General features: G+C 40.7%; 1 protein-coding gene across 3 annotated transcripts in view; it reads right to left on the reverse strand.

Annotated features, from left to right (window-relative positions):
* TNS2 (tensin 2) overlaps positions 1-26,137 on the reverse strand; it is a 149,393-nt gene that overhangs the window by 22,072 nt on the left and 101,184 nt on the right. The window contains exons 8-18 of one of the 3 annotated variants that reach the window (XM_070938008.1): positions 25,738-25,788; positions 23,722-23,844; positions 22,022-22,086; positions 21,733-21,816; positions 20,219-20,331; positions 18,314-18,374; positions 17,764-17,842; positions 12,884-13,013; positions 8,764-8,829; positions 5,585-5,701; positions 137-1,390 (exon numbers count right to left, since the gene is read on the reverse strand). In XM_070938008.1, the coding sequence (XP_070794109.1) occupies positions 137-1,390; positions 5,585-5,701; positions 8,764-8,829; positions 12,884-13,013; positions 17,764-17,842; positions 18,314-18,374; positions 20,219-20,331; positions 21,733-21,816; positions 22,022-22,086; positions 23,722-23,844; positions 25,738-25,788 (2,143 nt within the window). Of the gene's footprint in view, positions 1-136; positions 1,391-5,584; positions 5,702-8,763; positions 8,830-12,883; positions 13,014-17,763; positions 17,843-18,313; positions 18,375-20,218; positions 20,332-21,732; positions 21,817-22,021; positions 22,087-23,721; positions 23,845-25,737; positions 25,789-26,137 lie in introns of those variants that run through there. The other 2 variants (XM_070938010.1, XM_070938009.1) reach the window with 2 other exon arrangements.

Genomic DNA, 26,137 nt, shown 5'->3' on the forward strand with positions numbered 1-26,137 from the left:
TACTATTAATGGCCCTTTTTTCTATTTATTTATTTTTAAAATTATTATTACTAATCATGTCAGAAAAAGGATCCCCTCTTTTCTTGCCTCTTTCTCCTGGCTTGGAGAAGGAGCAACTTTTACTCCTGTCACTCACCACATGGTTGTTCTGTGGATGATGGCAGTAAGTATCCATCGTTGCCCTCTGGGAGTTCATATCCATGCTTCCGGGATGGTGGATACAGTGGGCTGGTTGGTGAAATGGAGCCCGAGTGAGGAGACGCCAAGTACCCCGATGTGTAGGGGGAGAGGCAGGGCTTGACTGGGGTTCTGCCACAGGTATATCCAGGTGGAACTGGATGGTAGGCTGAGCCATAGCGATGATAAGCAAATGCCTCCGCATTATCTTCTGTTACTTTGGGCCTCTGGTGGGCTGGATACCCATGGCCTAAATGAGTGGCCATCACATTGGGCTCAAAGTTAAAAGCCTGATGATGGGGCATGGAATGGGGCCCATAGCTGGTTGGCATTAGGATAGGCACTGGCTGACCACCCCGGTGGAGAGGATGATGAAGCATGGGTGGCCTGTCTACCCCCCAGAAGTCCGGTTCCTGATCCAGGTGTAAGTTGTAGAAGGAAGCCAGGGGCAGCCTTGATTCTTCCCGTGCTGCTTCTTGGCAATCTTGGCATGGGCATAAAAAGGTAGGCTGGTCCTCCAAGATAAGCAGCTCATTGGGCTCCCGCCGGTTAGGACTGTGAGGAGGCAGCAGCTCATGGCCGTAGGGGTAGGTATGGGGCTGTAGGCCCTCCGAAAGGGAACGGAACACGCGTCGTTTCTCCTCATACCCCTCCGAGTGCAGGTGAGAGTGCCCCCCATTATGGATGGGCTGCCGCCGCTCCAAAACACTTTCCGGCCTATAATAGGACATATTGCGAGGTCTCTCGGGGCTGTGGGAGCAATAATCCAGACGACAAGAACAATGGCGGGCCAGGCCAGAACGTGGAGGTTGATAGGAGAAAGAGCTTCCTGGCTGGCCTATATCAGAAAGTTCATCCTCTAAGATGGCTGTTTCTCTCTCTTTAGTGGCAGGAGGGGAAACTGAATGAGAACAAGACCCCTCACTTGGCTGCTGAGGCTGGACGCCAAAGCCCCCCAAGAGCCGATCCAACTCTTCCTTCTCAGCTGGTGTGGGCTGAGGCCTGGATGGAGGCGTGTTGTCTTCTGCCTTCTCCGTTAGCATAGAGGAGTGTCCTGAGTCACTGCTGATGGACAAGAGGCGCCCACCCTGTGGTGGTGGAGACTCTAGGCTTCCTGGGCTGCCGTTGCTGGAGGAGAAGTGACTCAGCTCGTTTTTCTTCTTGACCCGTGCATACAGGCTTCCGTCCAGAGGACCCTGAGTGTGTAAGACATCTGCAAAGGAAAAGAGAGGAACCAGGTCAGAGGTTGTAGGCAGTGGTGGTATTTAGCCGGTTCTATCCGGTTCAGGCAAACTGGTAGCGGCAGCTAAGGGAGGCTCTGCCCACCCACCCGGATATCATCACGTCCCATTTTTTATGCTCTGCGCATGTGTGGAAGGGCCTGTGCATGTGCAGAGGTCACGCACGCTCTCACATTTGTGAACCAGTAGCAAAGGTAAGTGAATACCACTCCTGGTTGTAGGAGAGCTCAACATTTACTGCCTAGATGTGGTCTTGAACTTCCATACTGAGCAGCTCATCAGGTCAAAGGTTTAGATGTTTACACTTGGAATATTTGCGGCGAAAACTATCCTCTAAACAACCTCTGTTTTGGTGCTTCTGACATTTTCCAAATAGGTCAGAATCAGAAGCCATGTTTGTTCTTGGCTTCTGATCCTTAGCTCATTTGAAACCAGCAATACAGGATCCACAGTAAATAAACAATTTTTGTGGTTTCTGCTAGCAGGAGGAACCAAGAAGAATGACACAGAGATCCATGCAGTGCGCTACTTGCAAACAATTGTGCCGCAATTATGTGAAGTGTAAATGATCAATGTTTTGACTAGCTGGAACAATATCTAATCTGGTTCATTTTTGTTGTTTGGGAAGGGATTATAAAGCACGAAATAGATATATAACGTAAATAAATTCATATGCTGTTAGTCCTCAGCTTATAGCAATAGCATTTAGACATATATACCGCTTCACAGTACTTTATAGCCCTCTTTAAGCAGTTTACAGAGTCAGCCTATTGTCCCCAACAATCTAAATCCCCCTTTTACTAAGCTTGGAAAAATGGAAGGCTGAGTCAATCTGTTAGCCGGTCAGAATCAAACTGTTGGCAGTCGGCAGAATTAGCCTGTAAATACTGCATTCTTACCACTGCGCCACCACAATTGGGAACAGAATTTCCGCTGCTAAGCAAGGTGGTTGTTAAGAGAGTCATACTGATTTTACTTTTTGTCACTGATTGCTAAGCAAATCACTGCAATTGTTAATTGAATCACACAGGTGTTAAGACAATCTGACTTCCTCCATTGATTTTGCTTGTTGAAGCATTCTGCTCTTCCCAGAAGCCGGCTGGGAAGGTTGCAAATATGATCACATGACTCCAGGATGGTGCAACTATTGTAAATACATGCTGCTAACCAAGCACCCAAATTTTGATCATATGAATGTGGGAAATGCTGCAACATTCATAAGTGCAAGGATTGGTCATAAGTCATTTTTTTTAGTGCCATTGTAACAATGAGTGGTCATTAAACAAATGCTTGTAAGTCAAGGACTACTTGTACTGAAATGAGCAGCAACTCAGTCATTAGGTGAAGCAGTCGTTAAATGAAATTGCAATTGTGCCGAGGATCTTATTTCAGCTTTTCTTTGCTTTACAGACCTGCGAAGATCATAAGTGCAAGAAATCATCATAAAGTTACTACTATAAAGTGAATAATACAAGGTAATACTGTTGGGTACCAAACATTTTTGTGTTTAAATCAGCAATCAAGTCAGCCTATTTCAATTAAGAAGTCTAGGGATTTTCCAATAGATTTCACCTCTAATTCAATGCAGGTAGTCCTCGACTTACAGCAGTTCATTTAGTGACCAATGAACTGGTTCAAAGTTACAACAGGACTGAAAAAAGAGACTTGTGACCGTTTTTCACACTTACGACCACTGCAGCATCCTCATGGTCGCATGATCAAAATTCAGGAGCTTGGCAACTGACTCTTATTTATGATGCTGTCCTGGGATCACGTTTTGTGACTTTGGACAAAGGCAATGGGGAAGTCAGATTTGCTTAACAACCTTATCTCTAATTGAACCACTGAAGTGATTCACTTAACAACTGCGGCAAGAAAGGTCGTAACATGGGGCAAAATTCACTCAGCAAATGTCTCACTTAGCAATAGAAATGCTGGGCTTGATTGTGGCCATTAAGTCAAGGGTTACCTGTAGTACCGCTTAAATTTAAGCATTTTAGCCCAGCAGAGGGCAATAGTCCACTACTGCTTATCCAGAGATGTGCTTACTTTGATAGATAGAAACACGAAGCAGGCTTAAGAAGCCCTTATCCACCCTCCCATTAATCTAAGTCAATCTAAGTTAGGCTCCATCCCCCAAATGCATGGCATTCTCTAGCTACAAACATCGCACTCTGAAACACAGCTCCGTTTCTCCACGCATCAGTTCTTGCTGGGAAGACGGAGGGAGGAAGTTTGAGGCCATCCGGTTGGAATTTTTCTGGGATCTGACGCAAGCACACCACAACGCTCAAATTGCCATTTAATGACTCCTGTTGGTAGTCTATTTGTTTTGGTTCTTAACAAGTTTACTTTAAGTGGACCTTGGGAGGAAACTTGTAATGGGGTGGGGTGGGGGGATAGGCTGAGAAAAAGGCAGCTGGTGGGATTACAGCTCCCAGGAAGGGAGGGGGAGGAAGCCACCAATTTTTATATGCATGCGTGTAGGAAGAGATGATTTCATCTCTCTGTGTCCAGAATAAGCTGGTCTCAAACTTTTCAAGAATTAAGAGAGAAGGAAATGAGCTCAACTTAGTTCTGTTGTGATGATTGGGCTGAGGCACAGCACAAACCTGCTATGGCGCAGCAAAAAATGTGCACGGCTGTGGCACAATTTACTGGCCATAGCTATGGGAGCTAACATCCAACAGTCTAAATTGGCCTAAAGCCATTTCACCGAAGCAAAAAAAAAAAAGCATCAACTTTACCTATATTTCAAGGTTGAGTAGAATGCACATTCAGCCTCTTCTAAAGTGGCGTTTCTTAAACTTTTCTCTCCCAAGACCCCTTATCACTTTTAAAAATTATGGCAGACCCCCCAAAAAGCTTTTGTTTGCATGGGTTATATTTCTCAACATTTAGCACATTAAAAATTAAAATTACCCCTATCACTTGTCAAGATTGTTTGAGGGGATTTTTATATGGTATTATTTTTTAACATAAGTTGACCAGGGGTGGGTTCTACTTACCTTTACTACCAGTTTGCAAAAGGGCCGTGTGTGTGCACTTCGCTTGTGCGTGCACGCTTCTGCGCATTTACAGAATGTGCAGAATTCTGGGGTCAGTGGGTGGAGCCTCCCGCCGGTTTTACTACCAGTTCTTGCAAACCGGTCCAAACCCACCACTGAAGCTGGCAAATAATTTTGACTTTGTAGACATGTGAGAGGATCTTGGGGGATGCCCCAGGTCCTAGGACCACACTTTAATACTACTATAAATAAACATACATTTATAGGCTGCGGTAACCAACATTCTGAACCAATAATTTGCTCAGCTGCAATTTGTACACATTATGCAATGTTTCTCAGACTTTGTACAGACAATTAAATAAGCATTCAGAAAAGGCAGGGATCCATCATTTAAATACACCCCTTATCTTTTTATCTAGGAGTTCCCATTGTCACATCATTTAATGACTAGAACTGAAGAAGCTTCGTTGAGGAGAAGTGAAACTGTTTCAAAAAAAAGAACCCCAAGAAAGTCCAAGCTGCCTTTTGGGAAAATAGGCACCAAAAAGTTGCATTTGTATATTCTTCAACTTTAAAGACTTTTTAAAATTAAAATTGGTACACCCCCCAAATTAGTCCCAAATTATTGTACTACTTGAGTTATCTAATCTCTATCAACAACTCATAGCCCAAACCTGCTGGTCAGAGATGCTTTTCAACAGAACTGTTTTGTTTTTTGTTTTCAGCCATTGATCCATTTTTGTGAACCAGCTGATTGGCAGGAAATACCAGAGGGGGCTAAGTTGATAAGCAGGCTCTGGCAGAAAACGTAAAGAGGCTGCAGTGAGCCTCTACAGACCACTGATAGTCTATAAGTCATAGTTCGCATCACTGCATTAGGCAAATGCACACCTATCCAATGCCTTAATATAAATTGCTGCTTCTACTGTAGAATGGAGCCCTAGAACTCTATTAAGCCCCACTCTATTCACCCTCTCCAAGCAATCATCCACAAACTAGTTTCATAACAATTGTTTAGCCTGAAGAAGAACTCCTCCAGATGCTGAATTCTGCCTGTTTTTCTCCCTTGCACAGATGCAGAACAGCAGCCTAGCCAGCCATGATGTAGCCTTGGAGTCCTAAGTACTATGGGGTTCCCTGGGATCAGGCCTTTTATACCTTCCAGGCTGTCCTCATACTGCAGGTTGAAGTTCTCGTAGGAATCCCAGCGGACGATAGGATCAGAGATACTGTAATCCACGGCGACATCAGCATTGTTTCTATAGGTTTCTCGGCCTGTGGGGAGGGAAAAAAAGACAAGGTGGCCCCAAGAAGACCAACAAGCAGTCTGCTTCTCTATCTTAAATTAATCCATGTAGTTCCATCTTTCACAGCAAAGAAGGAAAATGTTCGTTGTGTATCACCATTTCATACATATGTGTGGAAAGACTAGCTGGGTATTTTTTTTTCTCTCTGATGCAGATTACGCCGCAGGCTCACCAAACTCTGTGTTAGGGACTGGCATCATCCGCCTGAGTTCTCTAAAATGTCTACCACTTGCCCAGCAAAACTAAGGCGCCAACGGTAGCAACTTTTTTCAATACTAAGCATGGCTGCCATTTTAATTGCCCCACAAGGAATCTTGCTCCTTGCTGCAGCATATTGTTGATCCAAGTAAAATGCAGCCAACGTTTTTTGGATGCTTTTGCTCCCGCTTGCCAATACCAAGCTAAAATTTGGGGAGGGGTACATGTAACCAAGCTCTCACGCAAGTGGCATTTCCTAGGGCACACCTCTGCTTTCTCTTCTGCAATTGAATAGTTGCAAAAAGCCAAGATGTTCTCCTGATAAACATCTAATTCCCACAACACTGTCAAGCTACCTACTAGGACTGTATTACTACCCTGTTTTCCCCAAAATAAGACATCCCCTGAAAATAAGCCCAATTGGGTTTTGGAGCGCATGGCAATAAGGCCAAGCGCTTATTTCAGGGTTCAAAAAAGTATAAGACAGGGTCTTATTTTCAGGGAAACACGGTATTATTTTTCTCATCTTTCCTATTATCTATTTTCTTATCTTCTTATGATTATAATTTTGTTGCTTGTATCTTACGATTTATATTAATTGTTTTATATAGTATCCTTGTGTGATTTGGGTGGTTGATTGCTTATTTAGTATCCTATGACTATCACTAAGTTTTGTATCTTATGATTTATGATTAATGTATTTTATGATGATTATGATCATGATTTATCACTGGTTGCTTGTATGTACACTGAGAACTTATGCATCGGAGACGAATTCGTTTGTTCAATCACAATTGGCCAATAAAGAATTCTATTCTATTCTATTCTATTCTATTCTATTCTATTCTATTCTATTCTATTCTATTCTATTCCATTCCATTCCATTCCATTCCATTCTTCTGATAACAATGTTAAAATCTGTGCTAAATTCGTCAACTATTTACACCGTGGACATGTTTATCTCTTTTTCAGAGAATATGTAGTTGATCTTTCATGGATATGCACAGGGACAAAAATAAGAAAGCAAATTCTATAACCCTCACAATTCTCTTAGTAAATATAGACATATAAATATAATGATCTGAAGAGACCCCCACAGATGAGAATGTGATCAGGAAAATATTAGAATGTGCAGAAATGAATAGACTAACGCTAGCAATTAAGGAGAAAGAACAAACTGAATATTATATGACATGGGACTTATTTTATCAATGGTTAGATAATAAAAATGGAAGTTAGAAACGGAAACAAAAGAAAAAGTTTAGTGAAATAAAGAAGATATGTTAAAAGAGAGAAGCAAGTATTATGATTATTGTTTAATATTGTCATTTTAATATTATAGAATTAATGTTAATGTAATGAATATTGTTGTAAATCTTGATTATCATTTTACAAAGATATTTGTACCCGGACAACACACTTCAAATGAAAACCTCAGGTCTGTGGGACATATGGGACATAGTGATCTTCAGCAATGCAACAATTAAATTGCCTTCAGGACATAATTTTAAAAAGATGCTACAAAACAGAGGTAGGAAATCTTGTCACCCAGTTCCTTGAGCTGCTGAAAGACCCCGGGCACTATCGGATGCCAGAAGGACATTATCAGGAGAAGCCTAGTGGAAAATGTCTGTCTTCTTTTTCATGGATTGGAGTTATTTGAAGAATGAAATAGGAGAGTGTTCTTTCAGAAGGGGGTTAAGAGTGAAAGTGAGTTATTTGTCTCCCTGAGGCCTCTCTGTCCTATTCGTGTGTTTATTTGGGAGTGGGGAGGAATGAAAGAGTAAACATTGTGATATTAAAATTTAGCCTCTAAGCCAAAGAAGTCAACCAAAAATAGAATTTTATTGTTTTTCATTCTACAAGAACAAAACCTTCTAGATTGTGGTTGGCTGCCTCTCTTCTTCTTTCCATTTCCTGCTGCCTTCTCAACTCTTTGTCGCAATCACAGAATATATTCTACCCTGACCATAATTTCAATTGAGAAAACATACAGCAGGAAAGGCGGCTGAGCCCTAAACTGGCAGCCGAAGCTCTCTCTGCTGCCAAAGGAGCTACGACTGGTGCAGATAAGAATTAAGATTCTAAGCAAACAGAAAGCCTTCTAATCTCATCTGCTAAGTCTTGAACTCCTGAAGGAAAGGTTAAACATTGAACAAATACCTACAAAAACAAATAGATCCCAAGGCACTTTCTCTGCAGAGAGATCGATAGAATTTCCAGGCCAATAGCTGCCATTTCTGCATTTCCTGCAGGCAGGAGACCAAGAGAGAGAAGCTTAACGTGACTCTATTGGGCTGTGATAAATGACTGGTGATGCATTCAGTGGGCTGGTCTTGCTCTCAGCTGACCTTCCCCAAAAACTGGTGCCCTCCAGATGTTTTGATTACAACTACAGGAGTTCTAGGCCAAATGAAGGCTGATAATTCTTCCCATCTGGAGTGCCGTTTTTGATTAATTCCATGCCTCCATCATATTTATCTATTTGCGTTTCTACTCCATATTTCAACACTGTCTCAAATTGGCAGCTTTTCACATAAGTCTGACCTCGCTTTACTTCATGAAAGATGGATGCCTTGGGTCTAATTCTGTCTTCTTTAGGATTCAAGGTTGAATCAAGGTTGACTCAGCCTTCCATCCTTCCGAGGTGGATAAAATGAGGACCCAGATTGTTGGGGGCAATAGGCTGACTCTGTAAAACCGCTTAGAGAGGGCTGTAAAAGCACTATGAAATGGTATATAAGGCTAAGTGCTATTGCTATTGCTATTGCTATTCAAAGGGATGCAGTTCATTGTACTGCATCCATTGCTCTTTAACTGCTGTTCACTCACCTTTAATTTTCTCTGGACTAGAAGAAAAGACAAATTCCACACTTGCTTCAAAGGGAAATCTTTCATCTATGGAGGGAGGAAGAACAGAGAAATAGTTCAGTACATTTGGCCTGAACTGTGTCTAGCCAAAATGTTCTCCTTCCTTACATATCCTGTTTCCATACAGAATTAGTTTATAATTCTTTATTATGATAAGAAATGTAACAAGTTTTCCTATCTACAATGCACTTGTCTAATTAGAGGATAATTCCAAAGAATTAATCACACTAAACTCACACAAAATATACAACACTCTGGGGCCACTTTTTGGCCACTTATGACTTCAGGAATATTTTCAAGAGAAGAAACAAAACACAACCATCATGAAAACAACACATCCTGGGATAAGATGCAACTATAAATGACACCAAATTCCAGATGCATTTTAAAAGCTGCATCAGTGCTCCCAGATGGATGCAATCCTGAATTGGATGTCTAACTGAATGGTTCTACCAACAAGCTAAAGCCATTACCACCAATTAAAAATTCCCCTTAGGGAACAATTCTAGCAATCCAGAACCAGATGCCATCAAGCCCTCAAGAATAATAATGACATAATAATCAAGCAAACTAACAAAGCAGCTGTTGTCATTGCGAATAAGGTGGGTTACGTCAAGGAAACCAAGATGCAACTCTCCAACACCACATTATAGCAACTCACTTCTTACAACAACATATCAGAAATATTATGCAATCTGATGAACAGTTTCCTAAGAACAATCATTGTATGTTGTCCAATCATGGAGACACCGCAAGAGTCCTGATTAGGCATTTTCTACCTACTTGCCAAAATACACAACTCTAGTAAATCAGGCCATCCCATTGTTTCAAGCATTAGAAAGATACAACTGGAAAGTCAGGTTTCATGGACTTTGTGTTCAGACTTTATACACCAGCACTCCCAACTGCATAAGAGATGCCACAGATTCCCTAAGAAGACTGGATATCATGGATGGTCAGCCAATCAGCACCATTTTAGCCGCCATATATGTTGGTATACTAACATCGCCAACAAACATGGACTTCAAGCCACCCCAGACATTGTCACCATGCCAAAGAGCATGCCTTGACAACAGACTGGGTTACTTTGTACTCACCCATAACTACTTTATCTTTGACAATGCAAATGAGTGGCACAGCTTCCAATGAATGGAGCAGCCATGGGCACATAATTACTCCATATGTCAATATCTTTGCAGCTGATCTAGAACAACACTTTCTCATGTCTTACCTCCTGAAATACTTCCTTTATTTGAGATTTACTGATGACCTTTTCATGATTTGGACCCGATGGATTTCTCATCAAATTCTATCATGATTTTGACCTCCACGCCCCTATGAACCTCACCTTCCACCTATCTATAGAATAAGCCCATTACCACAAAGTTGCCACAAAGAAAAGGGAGTCAAGATATTCTCCAAAACACCTGAGGGCAGGATAAGAAGCAAATGATGAAAACTCATCAAGGACGGAAGCAACCTAGAACTAAGGAGAAATTTCCTGACAGTTAGAACAATTAATCAGTAGAACAACTTGTCTCCAGAAGTTGTGAATGCTCCAACATTGGAAGTTTTTAAGAAGAGATTGGACAACCATTTGTCTGAAAAGGTATAGGATTTCCTGCCTGAGCAGGATTAGAAGACCTCCAAGGTCCCTTCTAACTCTGTTATTCTATTCTATTCTATTCTATTCTATTCTATTCTATTCTATTCTATTCTATTCTATTCTATTCTATTCTATTCTATTCTATTCTATTCTATTCTATTCTATTCTATTCTATTCTATTCTATTCTATTGATGTCATACACAATGGACATATAACTACCACCTTCAGGGCCGGATTTTCCTATAGGCTAACTAGGCTTCAGCCTAGGGCCTCAAGATCAAGAGGGGCCTACATTCAAATTGTTAGCAAAATTAAAATTACACTTTCACTATAGGTGAAAGGGCCTCATAAGTGGAATAGCCTAGGGCCTCTTTTCATCTAAATCCGGCCCTGACCACCTTATACAGATAACCTACAAATCACCATGCATATCTTGCATGCTTCCAGTTTCTACCCAGAAAACATTACCACCTATAGCCTAGACTATGTTAGAACTGCACCTGTTCTGGATCACTTGACAGTAATGCTCAGTTGATGGAATTGAACCAGGTTTCTGAAGACTGAACGGCCCACTCAGCGAGATCAATAAACTATTCAAAAGAGCCAAATTGATTCTCAGGGAGGACCTATTAAAAGACAGGCCATTAAAGCAGAAAAAGATAACACCACTAGTTGTCACCCACAGCCCATAACTCAAACTGCTCAAATGGCATTCTTAATCATTTACAGTTCATACTGGATAATGACACTTCACTTTTTCAGACACTGGATGGCAGACCCATACTTGAATACAGACAACTCGAAGTAGATTCTCCAAGTAATAACAAACAATAGGACCATGGTGCTAACAGGGAAGAAGACACTGCTCCAAACCCAGATTTCTACTTTACCCCCCAAACCTCCATCGCATTTACACCAATAGCATCACCATGGACCCCAACAAGTATACACACAAGTGACAGTCACTTTCTTGTGAGATGGGTGGCTATACAAATATAACATAACAACATAGCCCAGCCCAGCCCAGCCCAACACAACACAACACAACATCATAAAACCTAACCTAACCTAACCTAACCTAACCTAACCTAACCTAACCTAACCTAACCTAGCCTAGCCTAGCCTAGCCTAGCCTAGCCTAGCCTAGCCTAGCCTAACATAACATAACTTAACATAACAATCTAACGATACCTAACCTAACATAGCCTCTACAAGGTTTTCTCAAATCTAATAAAATGCCACCATCTGCTGACCATGCTCCTCTGGATTCTATGAAGGACAAATATTGTGCAAAAGAATTGAAGGACACAAGTTTAACACAAGGACTCCAAACAAGGACAAAGTAAGATCAGAACATTTCAACTACCTAGGACATTCTACTCAAGATCTCAGTGACAGTTTGAGAAAAAGAGAGACTTTAGCAACACTATTGAACAAGAGGTTGCTGAATTCACCATATCAAAAGTACTTACCCCTAGAAGGCAGTCTATGAACAGTTTCACCCTTATTGGGAGTCATCAAATGTGTGTAGCCAGCTTTCTTTTATGGGACCCAAACCCTCTAAGAGGAATTGAGCTCATGGGTCCTTGCACCATTGAGATGACTATAATTTCAGGCAAGATCTCAACAAACACAGTGATTTTTTTTCAATATATTCTATTTGCTAAATGATAAATTGCTTGTAATCTCCCTCGCATGTAACCTGCATCGTTAAACTGCTTCCCCTTCCCATTCTCTTACCCCCAATCTCATCCTAATTTAAATCCTTCCTTACTCTAGTCACTTTGTACATTTGATGGAGTTGGCTGCAATTCCAAAAAGCTTATGCCTTTCAGTAAAAGGTGCCAATTGGAAAAAGTGCTAACTCCTGGTATTTTGCATTACGTGCCTGTAATCCTTTTGCCCAGTGGTGAAATCTAAAATTTGTTACTACCGGTTCTGTGGGCATGGCTGGGGGGGGTGGTAATGTGACTGGGTGGGCGTGGCCAATTTTTTTTTTTTACTTTTAAAACCATTTTTTACATGTAAAACCATGTAAAAAATGCTTTCAAAAGGCTCTGACGATCCAAGCTGAGTTGCCTGATTAGCAGGTAACTTAGCTGGGATCGTCAGAGCTTGGATTGTCAGAGCCATTTAAAAGAAAAAAAGTTTTTTTCTTTTAAATGGCTCTGACGATCCAAGGTGAGTTGCCTGATTGGCAGGCAACTCAGCTGGAATCGTCAGAGCTTGGATCATCAGAGCTTGGCTCGTCAGAGGCATTTAAAAGAAAAAAAGCCTCTGATGATCGCCCGGCTCAGCTGGGCATGGGGGGCGGGGGCAGGGATTTTTGCTACCGGTTCTCCAAACTGCCTGCCGCCATCGCTACCTACTCGCCCGAGCCGGTCCAAACCGGGAGCATTTCACCCCTGCTTTTGCCCCATATTAACATGCATGGCTGTTTGCTTCTCTGTTCCAAAATCCAGCTCCTTGCTCACCTCTCCAGGCTTCATCCAACTCGTCTTTGCTGAACCAGAGTTGGGTGCTGTGGATGGTACAAGTGTGAAACTGGACCCGAAACACAACATCTCGCTCTCCTCCCTGCAGATGCTTATGGTAGCATTTCACCTGGAGAGAAAAGGATGATTGAATCAGTAGAGAGCATAGCTTTTCCAGCCATGTGGCTTTCTCAATTCCTCTCATTTAAAAGTAATAGTTATTTGCAGACAGTGATCACAAACATACATTGCGTAAAAAGCTCTAAATCATAAAAATTTTCTATATAGCAAAGCTATACAGGTAGTCCTCGACTTACAACAGTTCACTTAGGGAACGATCAAAGTTACAACGACACTGAAAAAAGTGACTTATGACCGTTTTTCACACTTATGACCGGTGTAGCATCCCCATAGTCATGTGATTTACATTCGCGTGCTTAACAACTAGTTCATGTTTAAGACAGTTGCAAAGTCCTGGGGTCATGTGATCACCTTTTATGACCTTCTGATAAGCAAAGTCAATGGGGAAGCCAGATTCACTTAACAACCATGTTACTAATTTAATAATGCAGTGATTCACTTAACAACTGTGGCAAGAAAAGTCGTAAAATGGGGCAAAACTCCCTTAGCAAATTTCTCACTTGGCAACATAAATGTTGGGCTCAATTGTGGTCGTAAGTTGTATATATATATATATATATATATATATAAAATCTTCTGAGGACTTGTAGCAGTAAGAGCCTACAAAAATTAAGTTCTTATGCCAGGCTAAATAGAAAAGGCAGTAGAGATGGGCAATTAACTCAATATTTTTGCAGAGGGATATCATTAAATCTCATATTTAATTTAATTTAATTTAATTTAATTTAATTTAATTTAATTTAATTTAATTTAATTTAATTTAATTTAATTTAATTTAATTTAATTTAATTTAATTTAATTTAATTTAATTTAATTTAATAATTTAATTTAATTTAATTTAATTTAATTTAATTTAATTTAATTTAATTTAATTTAATTTAATTTAATTTAATTTAATTTAATTTAATTTAATTTAATTTAATTTAATTTAATTTAATTTAATTTAATTTAATTTAATTTAATTTAATTTAATTTAATTTATATGCCGCCCCTCTCCGAAGACTCAGGGCGGCTCACAATACATTTAAAAAATCATTATAAAAAGACATTGAAAAATTAAAAACATTAAAAACTCATTCACACCATTCATGGCCAGATCTCGCCAGATCATAAGAGCGAGATCAATGGCCCCAGGCCTGCCAGAAAACAGTGATTAAGGCAGCATGTGGGCCATGGCTAATGTGAAATCTTTTCTTTGCATGAGGCAAAGAATGTTGGCAAGCTAGGAAGCCACTGAAAAAGGTCTTTCAAGTAAAACCAAGCTATATATTTTGGGGTTATTTTTACTCCCCCCCCGAAGATCTTGATTTTTGATTTGTGGTTTCAACTCTGACAGGGCTTTTTCAAACTTAGTTGAAGTTCACACATTAAGTACACAAGCCACAAGGTTTTAAGTCTGAAGTTAGCTCAGCTGTCTGTGAAGTTGTATTCTGTAAGGTTAGGGAACAAGATTAAAAAAAAAAAACAACTAGCTAATATGCCTGCCTCTATATGGTCTCTCAAGCCTTGGTGGTTCCCCTTTGGGGTAGCACAACCAGGGCTCTGAAAAAATTGGATTTGAAGGCTTCCAGAATACAATATTTGCAAATTTATGCGACACAGGTGTGACCACTCATTCTCCCTGCTCTATTGCTCTTATTTGCTACCAGAATCTGCATATTGCCACTACAATAAAAAATATAAAAACTTTTATGAAGTGTTACAATTAAAATAAAGGGGTGTCAATCAATGGAGGAAGGGATCAGGATTTTTGTTATAGAGAGTAATCCTGGGAATGGTGTCAGATGTTGCTTTCAAATTAGGCAATATAACTTTTCACCTCAGGAAAGAGAGGTTAATGTTGGCAATTTCAGACACTTTATCACAGGGTGTTAGATCAGCCCAGCATATATTGTGAGATTTCAGACCGATGTATGCATGTCTTTCCACTCTGCTCCCTGAGCTATTCTGTTTGGAAAAGCTGTCAAGTCCCTCTCTTTCAAACTCAACTCTCAGTTACACCTATCAACTCCTGGCGCCTTGTTATCTGTTACCTGGCAGGTTCCAGCATGTGGCGGTTACAGCTTTAGACTTGGGCCTTTGAAGCCCACCACCTCCCTGCTCTCATGTATCAATTGCATGATGAGTTTGGACAGATATTGGATTCAAAGAGATGTCATGATTCCCAGGTTTAATGCAGCGGTGAAATCCAGCAGGTTCTGACAGGTTCTGGAGAACCGGTAGCAGAAATTTTGAGTAGTTCGGAGAACTGGCAAATACCACCTCTGGCTGGTCCCAGAGTGGGGTGGGACTGGAGATTTCGCAATATCCTTCCCCTGGAGTGGGGAGGGAATGGGGATTTTGCAATATCCTTCCCCTGCCACGCCCACCAAGCCACGCCCACCAAGCCACGCCCACAGAACCGGTAGTAAAAAAAAACTGGATTTCACCACTGGTTTAATGCCCTTTCAAAATGCCCTGCCTGCACACGTTTGGGGATCAGTGGGCTTCTGCGCATGGTGAATTTCAATAGATGGTTAAATCTAAGGGTCCGCCCATCAGTCAAAATCATCTCTGAATTGTAGCAGAGCTCTGATTGGCTGGCACTTTCATGCCAGCTTGTGACATTCCGAAATGGGGAGGGCAGCAAAGCTGAGGTTTAGTCCTTGGTTTGCTTAACACATTCTGCACAGCTGAATCAGGAGTCTACCACCTAGTGACAAACTAAAATAGAGTCCAGGGAAGCAAATGTTGAGGATTGCCAACATAAAAGTGGGAGGTAAGCAATTTCTGAGCTTTGGGGTAAGGGAATGGGGCAACTTGCCACAGCCAACTGTGGCCAACTCGCCGCAGCCAATTCGCTGCAGGACAATTTAACAATTCTATTTAATTATTTTCAATAAATAAAAAAATATTTTAATTTTTGCCATTCACATTTCATTCTGTCTCTCCTTTTGCATCCTTTTTTTAATTATTCTATTCCATCATTTCTTTGATATTAGTGTAAGTCTTGTCCTGCAGCAAGTTGTCCTGCGGTGAGTTGGCCATGGTGAGTTGGCCATGGCAAGTTGACTGTGGCAAGTTGACCATGGCGAGTTGACTGAGGCAAAATGACGTAGAGGACAGTATTCATGCGACAAGCTGTGCTTTCTGACTTCCAAATCAGCTTAGTGTCGCTGGCAAAATAAACAGCTACACAGAATAAATTTGAAAAATTCCAGATATGCCCAGTGAGTTGACTTAAAAAATAAGAACAACCTGGAATCTTTACCTATGAACGTGTTTTAAATTTTTGAAAGAAAGGGTACACACTGTGACTCTCTGAATCCACTTTTGAAGTAATTTGAAGTGCGCATTCTTGCCTAAGTATGCAAGAAATGCATAGCAAGTTCAAACTGAGATCCACCTAACATAGGTAGTCTTTTAAAATAGGAATTCCAGTGCCCAGCAGGCAATATCTGGCATACTGAAAATTAGCTACTGAGTGGCTTCTGTGAACTCCTGGATTAAGCACACATATTTATCAAGAATCACTATACTTTATTTATTTTATTTTTTTATCTAAAGTGTGTAGAGAAGAGGAAGAAAGATGATAAAGGGTCTGGTGGCTAAATCATATGACAAATGATTGAGGGAACTAGGAATGTGTATCGAAAAGAAGGATGGGAGACATGATAACTGCCTTCCACTACTTAAGTGGTTGCTACAAACAGAGGGGGTTGATTTATTCTCTAAGACTACCAGAGGGCAGGATAAGAAGTAATGGGTAGAAGCTTGTTAAAGAGAGATAGATTCAACCTAGAAGTAAGGAGAAATTTCCTGACAGTGAGAATAATTAATCTATGGAATAACTTGCCTCCCAAAGTTGTGGGTGCTCCACTACTAGAGGTTTTCAAAAACAGACTGGACAACCATTTGACCACGATTGTATAAGGTCTCAAGACAGAAGCAGGGGGTTCGACTAGGAGACCTCCAAGGTCCCTTCCAGTACTATGAATCTATGTTCTATTCATTCCCAGAATGATAAATACAAGGATAATATAAAACCCCCATTTACATTATTTTCCTTTGCTCTCTGTGATTAAGGTATATGATGTTATTAGTACTAGGCTTACTGGGATGATGATGATGATGATGATGATGATGATGATGATGATGATGATGATAATGATAATAATAATAATATAATAATAATAATAATATAACACAGAAATTGCAGCTTCCTGCAATAACACCAGGGGAACTGCAAAAGACTCTGCTATTTGGAACAACGTACATTTTAAGAAGATACTTGGTTGATACCTAGGATGCTGGCAGCAACCAGTATCAACCATTAGCACCAGTCAATCATATCTGTGACATTTTTAAATGTTCGGTTGACTGAGTTTCATGCTTAATGAATAAAAGAGATAATAATAATATAACTACACTGCTATACCTTGGTTTTAAAATAAATCAATATAAAAATCACTCAATTTTTAAAATGGAACAAGAGGCTGTATCTGATGCCTACTCCAAAATCCCTTCTGCTTTCAGCAAGCCCATTCACTTGGCAGAATGTATTACAACACAGAGCATCACGCTATATGCCATTGTTACATATAAATTGGCAGGGCCATAAGTTGTGCATGGATATCATACGAGACATTGTCTGGTTTTGCACTGTTCTAGGAAAGAGAGGAAGAAGGACTGGTGGCAACATTACATCCCTTATAAAATCTAGTTCTGCTCTTAAATCCTGACCTGCTGGCAACACTCACCATGACGTCTCCCTTCAAGAGCAAGGCCGGCTCCAGGGTGATACAGATCTTCTGAGTGCCACTGGCACCATGGAGGCTACTGCATGAACAAAGGACATCATAAGGATTGCCGGGAATGAGGTTAAAAGAAGACTAGCCTACAGTATGTCCTTGTAACTTCAGAGGCATCTTAGCAGAGGTGGGTTTCAGCAGGTTCTGACCAGTTCTGGAGAATCGGTAGTGGAAATTTTGAGTAGTTCGGAGAACCGGTAGTAAAAATTCTGACTGGCCCTACCCCCATCCATTCTCTGTCTCCCAAGTCCCAGCTGATCGGGAAGAAATGGGGATTTTGCAGTAACCTTCCCCTGGATTGGGGAGGGAATGGAGATTTTACAGTATCCTTCCCCTGGAGTGGGGTGGGAATGGAGATTTTACAGTATCCTTCCCCTGCCACGCCCACCAAGCTATGCCATGCCCACCAAGCCACACCCACAGAACCAGTAGTAAAAAAATTTGAAACCCACCACTGCATCTCAGGTGTTTGATCTAGAGAAAACCAGCTCATACTTACTAGATCCCAGAGGTATAGACCAGTTGCATGGATTGGTAGATCTTTAGGAAAGGTTGATAACCTAGAAGAGAGAAGATGGGCCAGATGGATCAAAAAAGAAGAACCCATCTCCAGGAAATAGAAGAATGATGCAAATGGAAAATTTCTATCATAGAAATGGAGGGGCAACAAAGGATGTGCATTCGTAAGTCATATACTTGCTAGAGAAAGACAGACACGTGTCTCCATTCCAAACAGAATTATGATTATTTGCAACTGTATCTGTATATGTTTCAATGATTCTTACGAATTACAAGCCGCAATGGCACAATGGTTAGAGTGCAGTATTGCAGGCTACTTTTGCTGATCACTGGCTGCCAGCAGTTCGGCAGTTCGGCTCAAGGTTGACTTCCATCCTTCCGAGGTGGATGAAATGAGGACCCAGATTTGTTGGGGGCAAATATGCTGACACTATAAACCACTTAGAGAGGGTTGTAAAAGCACTATGAAGCGGTATATAAGTCTAAGTGCTATTGCTATTATGCTTGAGTTCTTTTCGTATAAGAAGGAGGAAGGGGAAACATGGTCAGGCTTTCAAGATTCTGTTATTATAAACTGAATCAGGAAATTTAAGTTCTAGCATCTCCTGGGGTGTCTGTTTGCTACATTTAAGGGCTGAGAATCACTGAATTTAAAAGGAGGTAAAAATATGCACTGCTCACCGATCCAGCACTTGGATCAAGAGCACTAAGTTCAAAGGGAGGATCCCAGAAAGTTGCACCACAAAGCACTGCTGCTTTACAACCAGACGTACCAATATATGCTTGGAAAGTAACACATCTTATTTTGAGGTATCAACTCGACCAGCCTCACTGCAGTAAACAGCGCAGTAAAAACACTGCTGTTGGGCCAGGAAGTTAAAAAGTGATATACTTTCCTCCTATCTCAGGGACAAGGGAAAAACACTTTGCTGAGGGTGTGGAAAGAACCTAAGTCAAGGATCAATGATAAAAGTTCTATTGTTACAAAGGGATTTTTTTTTTCTGTTTCAACCCTAGCTCTCTCTTCTTTTAAGTTTATTCATGAGGCATAATGATAATTCATAAAAAATGAATAAATTCATTTTTTTCATTGAAGGGGTACTGATATTATGAAATTTTAGAATCCCTGCCCTATGGGTAAAGAAAGTAAACCATTTAAACATTTGTCACTGTGAGAGAGATGGGTGGTCCCCAAATCTGATATATAAATAAAAATAAAATATAAATGTGGCCCATGTTTTTGCAGCTTGGAATCATAAGCATTCATGGCTTTAAGTCTGAAAGGAACAGATCAAGAGGAGTATTTTTATTTTTATTTTTATTTTTGCTTTAATTTATATGCCGCCCTTCTCCGGAGACTCAGGGTGGCTTACAATGCATTAAGCAATTTAATGAATATTGTTTTGCAGCAGGGGGTGGGCTGCTGGGGGTTCGCAGGGATTCGGAAGAATCTCTATCTAAGATTCTGTGTAGTTCAGAGAACCCCCAAATCCCACTCCTGGCTGGCCCTGCCCACCCCTCCCCTCCCCTCCCCTCCCAGGAGTCCCCACACAGCCCGTTTTGGATGCAGGTAAGTGCAGGGCGTGCATGGAGGCTCAGGGAGGCCAAAAAACAGGCCTACCAGAAATTCGGGAAGGCTGGAAATGGGCCTGTTTCTGGCTTCCAGAGGGCCTCTGGAGCCTGGGGAGGCTGTTTTCGCCCTCCTGGAGGTTTGAGGAAAGCCTCTGGAGCCTGGGGAAGGCAGAAACACCTCCCCCCCCCGCCGTGGTGCAGGAGGCCGACTGGGCCACACCCATCATGCCCACGCCCACCCAGCAACCCAGCAGAGAACCCCTTGGTAAAATTTTTGATGCCCACCCCTGTTTTGCAGCCCTCTGATGCTTACCTCCTCCACTTTCAAAAGTAGGAATGGCTGGGAGAAGGATGTGGTGCAGAAAAAGGGTATTGCTGTTCATCTTGATCGTGCCTGAGAGAAGCCCACTGAAATAATGAATATACCTACCACAGAGAAAAGATAGATAAAAAGATCATCGATGGGACATGTAAAAATAAATGGGTCTAAATTCCATCCATACAGGCGAATGACGAGTTGCAAGGTTTTAATCCTTTTACATGTATTGGTTTCAGCCCAATAATTAAATATACTATATTGCAACTTTACTTAATAGCATGAAACATTTCAGAATGTATTTACTATAATATCATTAGGAAAAAATATGTATGAGGCAACATCTCTCTAATACCAGAATCTAATAAGACATTAAAACATAAGTAGTCCTCAATTTACGACCACAATTGAGCCCAAAATTTCTGTTGTTAAGTCAGACATGTGTTAAGTGAATGTTGTTTTATTATTTATGTCCTTTCTTGCCTCAGTTGTTAAGTGAATCACTGCAGTTGATAAGTTAGTAAGCTGGTTGTTAAGTGAATCTGGCTTCCCCATTGACTTTGCTTGTCAGAAGGTCGCAAAAGGGGATCACATGACCTTGGGACACAGCAACGGTCATAAATGTGAACCAGTTGCCAAGCATCTGAATTTTGATCACGTGACCATGGGGGATGTTGCAGAGGTCGTAACTGTGAAAAACTGTCATAAGTCACTTTTTTCAGTGCTTGTAACTTTGAATGGTCACTAAATGAACACTTGTAAGTTGAGGACTACCTGTATTAGTTATTGGGTAAGAACTGGAAGGTAAAATGAATTACACAAAGGCCAAAGGGATCTGTAGATGTTTGGGGTGGGGTGGGGGGCAAGATGGCTTAAACTGATATCAGGAATGCGGTGTTGTGATGCAAGCTGACCCACTCCCTTTTTATGGGCATTACAGCATTGCCTACTTGCTCAAAGAGCAAAGTTTGTGGCATAACACTACAATACAACTTTCATCAATCTGGTTAAAGAAGAGTTCCTGTGGGTGATGATGACAAAAGCCATGAAAATGACGATGCTTATTTTTGCCCTTCATAAGACCATTTATTTTCAAAGCTTCAGCCAGGCTGCCTAGGAAATTTGAAAATTCACCGTATCTGAAAGGCACCTTCCTGTTTCTGAACAAGAAAATTCATTACTTGTGAGTAAACATCTTATCACTACTTGCAAAGGCTGGGTCAAAACAACATGTCCTTTTACCAGTTCCATTAAGACTCCATACTCATTTTCACTACTTGGGTGACCCTGAGGACACAGACAAACCTCCAAGTGGCCTCAATGACTCTCTAAAAGAAAGCAAATGACTAGCTGTCCGCAAGGAATATAAATCCTTCCATTCCCCACCATCCAGTCAGAGCTGAAGAAGCTTCTTGGACGAGAAGCGAAACGTCTTCAAAGAGAAACAAGGAAGTCCAGTTGTCCTCTTGAAAAAGGACCTTTGGATATAAGATAGAGGGTGCAAGGCTCACCTCTTCTGCGATGGCTGGAGAGAGGCAGCTACTTTGTCTTCACAGAACTTGCGCATGGTTAGTGTGCTGAGGGCCTGGTCTGCACTGAGGAGAGAAGACAAGGAAGGGGCATAGAGCTGCAGTTATAAATTGGCAGGTAATCCAATAGGCAGGTTACAGATTCATTTGGGCCCACCAAAAATGTAGCTTAAGAAGAAAGCTGGAAAATGAGATTGAGGAAGGAAAGAAGAAAAAAAAAGTAGCTGTCAGTGCTAGAGTAGCCCCTCTATCGTTCTCCCTTGCTCAATACCTTGCCGAGATTTTGCTGTAGTACATGTAAGAGGCTACGATCACACCCGTCTTGCCCTTGTTGCCCTGGCACAAAGAGAAAACATGTTAAACTGGCATCGGAATCATGCATTGTGACTATAAATTCAGGGGTGCAAAAAGTTTCGGCAAAATATAACAGCCACCTTGGAGTGGGGATGGGAAAGCATAAAAACGGGAACGCAAAAGAAGATACATTATTTTTATCTACACTCACTTTATTTGTTTGCTGGATTTGGTTTGTATAAATACAGTTCATTCAATCTGTTTGTTTCTATAATCTCACTATACCAGGGGTCTCCAACCTTGGCAACTTTAAGACTTGTGGACTTCAACTCCCAGAATTCCTCAGCCAGCTAAACTAAACTCTGGGAGTTGAAGTCCACAAGTCTTAAAGTTGCCAAGGTTGGAGACCCCTGCACTATACTGTCAGTTGGAAGCCATTTTGCACCACTGCTATACAGTATATGAAGGTGATCCATCCAGTATCTGTTCAACGACCTCCTCCTTCTTTGTAAAGCTGGGGAAGACTAAGTTTTCTATGGAAGACATTCCAGGCTGTCCAAAAATCCTCCAAGGAAAGCTTTTTAAAAGTTGCAATTGAAAGTAAAACAGGGATGGAAAAATCCATTAATTATACTTTTTAAAAAATGAGAATGAACTCAGAGAATGGTTATTCAGACTGATCACATCTTAACAGACAAAAGCTATTGGTCATAATTAGGGGGGGGAGTCAATTTTGTATATTACTCTCTTCTTCTCTATCCAGTTTGGGAATGTAAAACCTTTCTTCACTTACCAGTAAGCTTTACAAATGGAAACTAGTTCAATGTCTTTGAGGAAATCGCTAGAAAGAGGTGGGAAATGCTGATTAAGATTCCAGCTCTGATAAAATAGAGGAAAGTTTGCATGATGCCACTTCATTACACTAAGGATTTTGGCAGGCATGTAAACTTTCAATGTTTGACTAATGAATTGGACAACCTGATGTCCTACTTACCGTATTTTTCAGACGTACCTTTTTCTCTCCTAAAAGGGGGTGAAAATTTAGGTGTGTCTTATACACCAAATGTAGCCCCGCCCACCCACTGGCCCCCACCCTTTGGCCTCTGCCTTCCAGCAATTTACCTCCTTGCAGCAAGCAGAAAGAAGAAACAGCCCATTTCAGCTTCAGCACAGCCTAATTAGCACAAGTTGTCTGTTGGATTGGCCTCCCGACTCTCAGCTGTTTTGCGTGGGCCTCTGCTGCTTGCTGCAAGGAAGTAAACTACTGGGAGCAGATTTTTTTTTTCTTGTGCTAAGCAAGCTATGCTGAAAACAAAAATGAAAGTAAAGCAGGCTATTTGCTGTTACGAGGCAAAATTGCTGGGAGGCAGAGGCAGATTTCTTTTTCTTGTTTTCCTCACCAAAAAAGGTAGGTGCGTCTTATATTCCGGAGCGTCTTATCTCCGAAAAATACGGTAGCTTTCTATAAGCAGAATAAAACGAAGGTATATATGCAATGGAGGTATTTCATCAATCTAAGTCTTTCTCAGTGGACCTTCTAAGTTGCTGACTTTGAGAACATACCAAAACCACTCAGCTAATGATTCTGGAAAGCCAGGATCTCATCCCTTTTCCCTAACAGCAGGCAGTATCCACTGCCTTATAATAATCAGGAATTTGGGAAGATTTTTCTCTGACCTTGCAGTGAAGGACAGCCACATGCTGAGGATCTGAATTTAGCCAGGTCTCCATGGCTTTGCAGATGGAACAAATTTTGTCCAGAGGTGGAGCATGCAGATCTGGCCAGCCAAAATCTTGCACCTGGACCATCAAGGAGAAAGAAGTATTGGAGTTAAGAACATGTTGAAGTATATAGGGAGGAGACAAGCTTTTGGAACTGGTGAGTACAATTTCTTGCCTATAGGATGAAACTCCTAGAAGAAGCCTTTCCTCACTGAGGAAAGGGTCGCCATCCCATCTTAAGTTAGCAGGAAAACATAGTGGCATGAAATCAGTTGTTCTCATTGATGACTTTTATCCCACCTTTATTGCCTATGTTGCTGTCACTGTAGTCCAGGGGTGTCAAACTCGTGATGACACATTGTCACATGATATATTGCAACTTTTTTTCCCCTTTGCTAAAACGGGGGTGGGCATGGCCAGCGCGTGACACATCTGGCCCTCAGGCCGCGAGTTTGACACCCCTGCTGTAGTCACTGATAATGTGACTCTAATTATAACTGGAAAAGAATGGGTTAGAAAACTTTACAAGTTTTATGCATCTTTATGTACCTTGAAAGTGTCCCTGGATAGAGTTGGCGGAAGGAGAAAACTACATTTTTACCAACTTTAGAGCTATAAAATGCAATGAGCAATATTGGCACTCTTCGTATAAAGAATAACAAGAAGAAAATATTAATAATATGAGCTCTTTGGCTACTCAATTGCTAGTTTTTAAAGGTTTAACACATTTTAATGACTCTCCCAAGTCTTGAAGCCAAGTAACTTGGCTTGCTTTTAACTAAGGACCTACATATCTGGTTTTAGGTTCAGTCTTTGACTCAATTATTATGATTTCTGTAGGGCATTTCTCTCTCTTTGAATTGCACACTTTATATCAGTTTATAATAATAAAGTAGAACACACAAGAATAAAATAATGCACAAAACAAGAATAAAATAAATGAAACTGGGATAATATATAAACATTTTTAAAAATCAGAAAATAACTGTATTGTGTCTAAATATCAACATAGATGGTCTTGAGCACAACAGGCACTCCTTAGCTTGAACTGCTTTCAATGAAATTACAGACATGGAAAATTTAAAATTCTCTTTAAAAATGTTGCCTGATACAATTTAGTATGATATGTAAATATTTACTGTGCATTATATCTTTCTTTCCAGGATTAATGCCTGTTTCTCTCCTTTCCTTTCAATCAGCTGAGAATGGAAATGAACAAGTCAAGCTAAACTAACAATTTAATTACTTTACTTTAATCACAGAAAGTAGAACCATTGTATGAATTTCTACAATGTGCCAGCTTCTAATAACCTTCTAAACAGTTTCAGTTTGGATGTAGTCTCAATTTAATATACAATAGTGGCCAAAATTTTGGAAACCTTTTGGGAAAAGTGTATTTTCTAAAACTAGCTAATACCACTTTTTTTTTTTTTGGGAGTAGTACCATAAAATTAAATATCAATGGAAAGATAATTTAATCAAGAATGTCATGCAATAACTTTTATGAAGGATTTGCTATTAGAATAGCAGTTACAGTATAAAGAAGAAAAGTGAAACATGTAGAAAAAACAAGATATACAAAAATTATCACCATGTCAGTTAATACTTAGTTGGGTAACTTTTAGCATGAATTAGGCCTTACAACATCTTCCCATGGAGTGAACCAAGTCTTTTAGTTCTGCAGCTGTTCGAATGTAAAACCAAGATTGAATGATTGCTTCTATTAACTGGGTTTTATTGCTGGGTCGCTTCTGACTAATAAGTTTCTTTAGTCGCCTCCATAGATTTTCAATTGGGTTAAGATCTGGGCTATTCCCAGGCCATTCCAGCAGTGGAATATGATTATCTTGAGACTCCAAAAAAAAAGTGGTGTTATTAGCCATCAAACCTCAAAAGTACACTTTTCCCAAAAGGTTTCCACAATTTTGGCCACTCCTGTAAGCATCCTGGCCCCAAGCTCTCAACTCTCACCTTGGGGTTCAACCGGATGATGTCATGCCGTTTCTCTGATAAGTTGAGGAGCTGTTGACATAAAGAAGAATTTTTAGCAGTTTACTCTACCAACTCAACTTTCAACTAATAACCTACAGCATCTTGATCAGGACATTTTTAAGCACAGTTATTCATGTGACTTCACCCCAAATGTTACTCTCTCTTCTGAAATAAGCTTGTTAAGTTGCTTGGCCAAAAAAAATAAAAAAAGTTTTATAGTTTCCTATTCCTCTTGAAAGTCAGAATATAGCTGTTCCCCAACCCTGCCCACCCAGCCTATAGGCTGTTCCTATAAGTGAACTTTATACAGTAGAGTTCTTCCAAATGGAGATAACACCAATGCTTTGCATGAGATGAAATCACGAGACCTTCAAAATGA

Source organism: Pituophis catenifer, unplaced genomic scaffold (genome assembly GCF_029215685.1).
Source record: "Pituophis catenifer annectens isolate HBS135680 unplaced genomic scaffold, rPitCat1.0.hap2 SCAF_2, whole genome shotgun sequence".
Lineage (NCBI taxonomy): Eukaryota > Metazoa > Chordata > Lepidosauria > Squamata > Colubridae > Pituophis > Pituophis catenifer.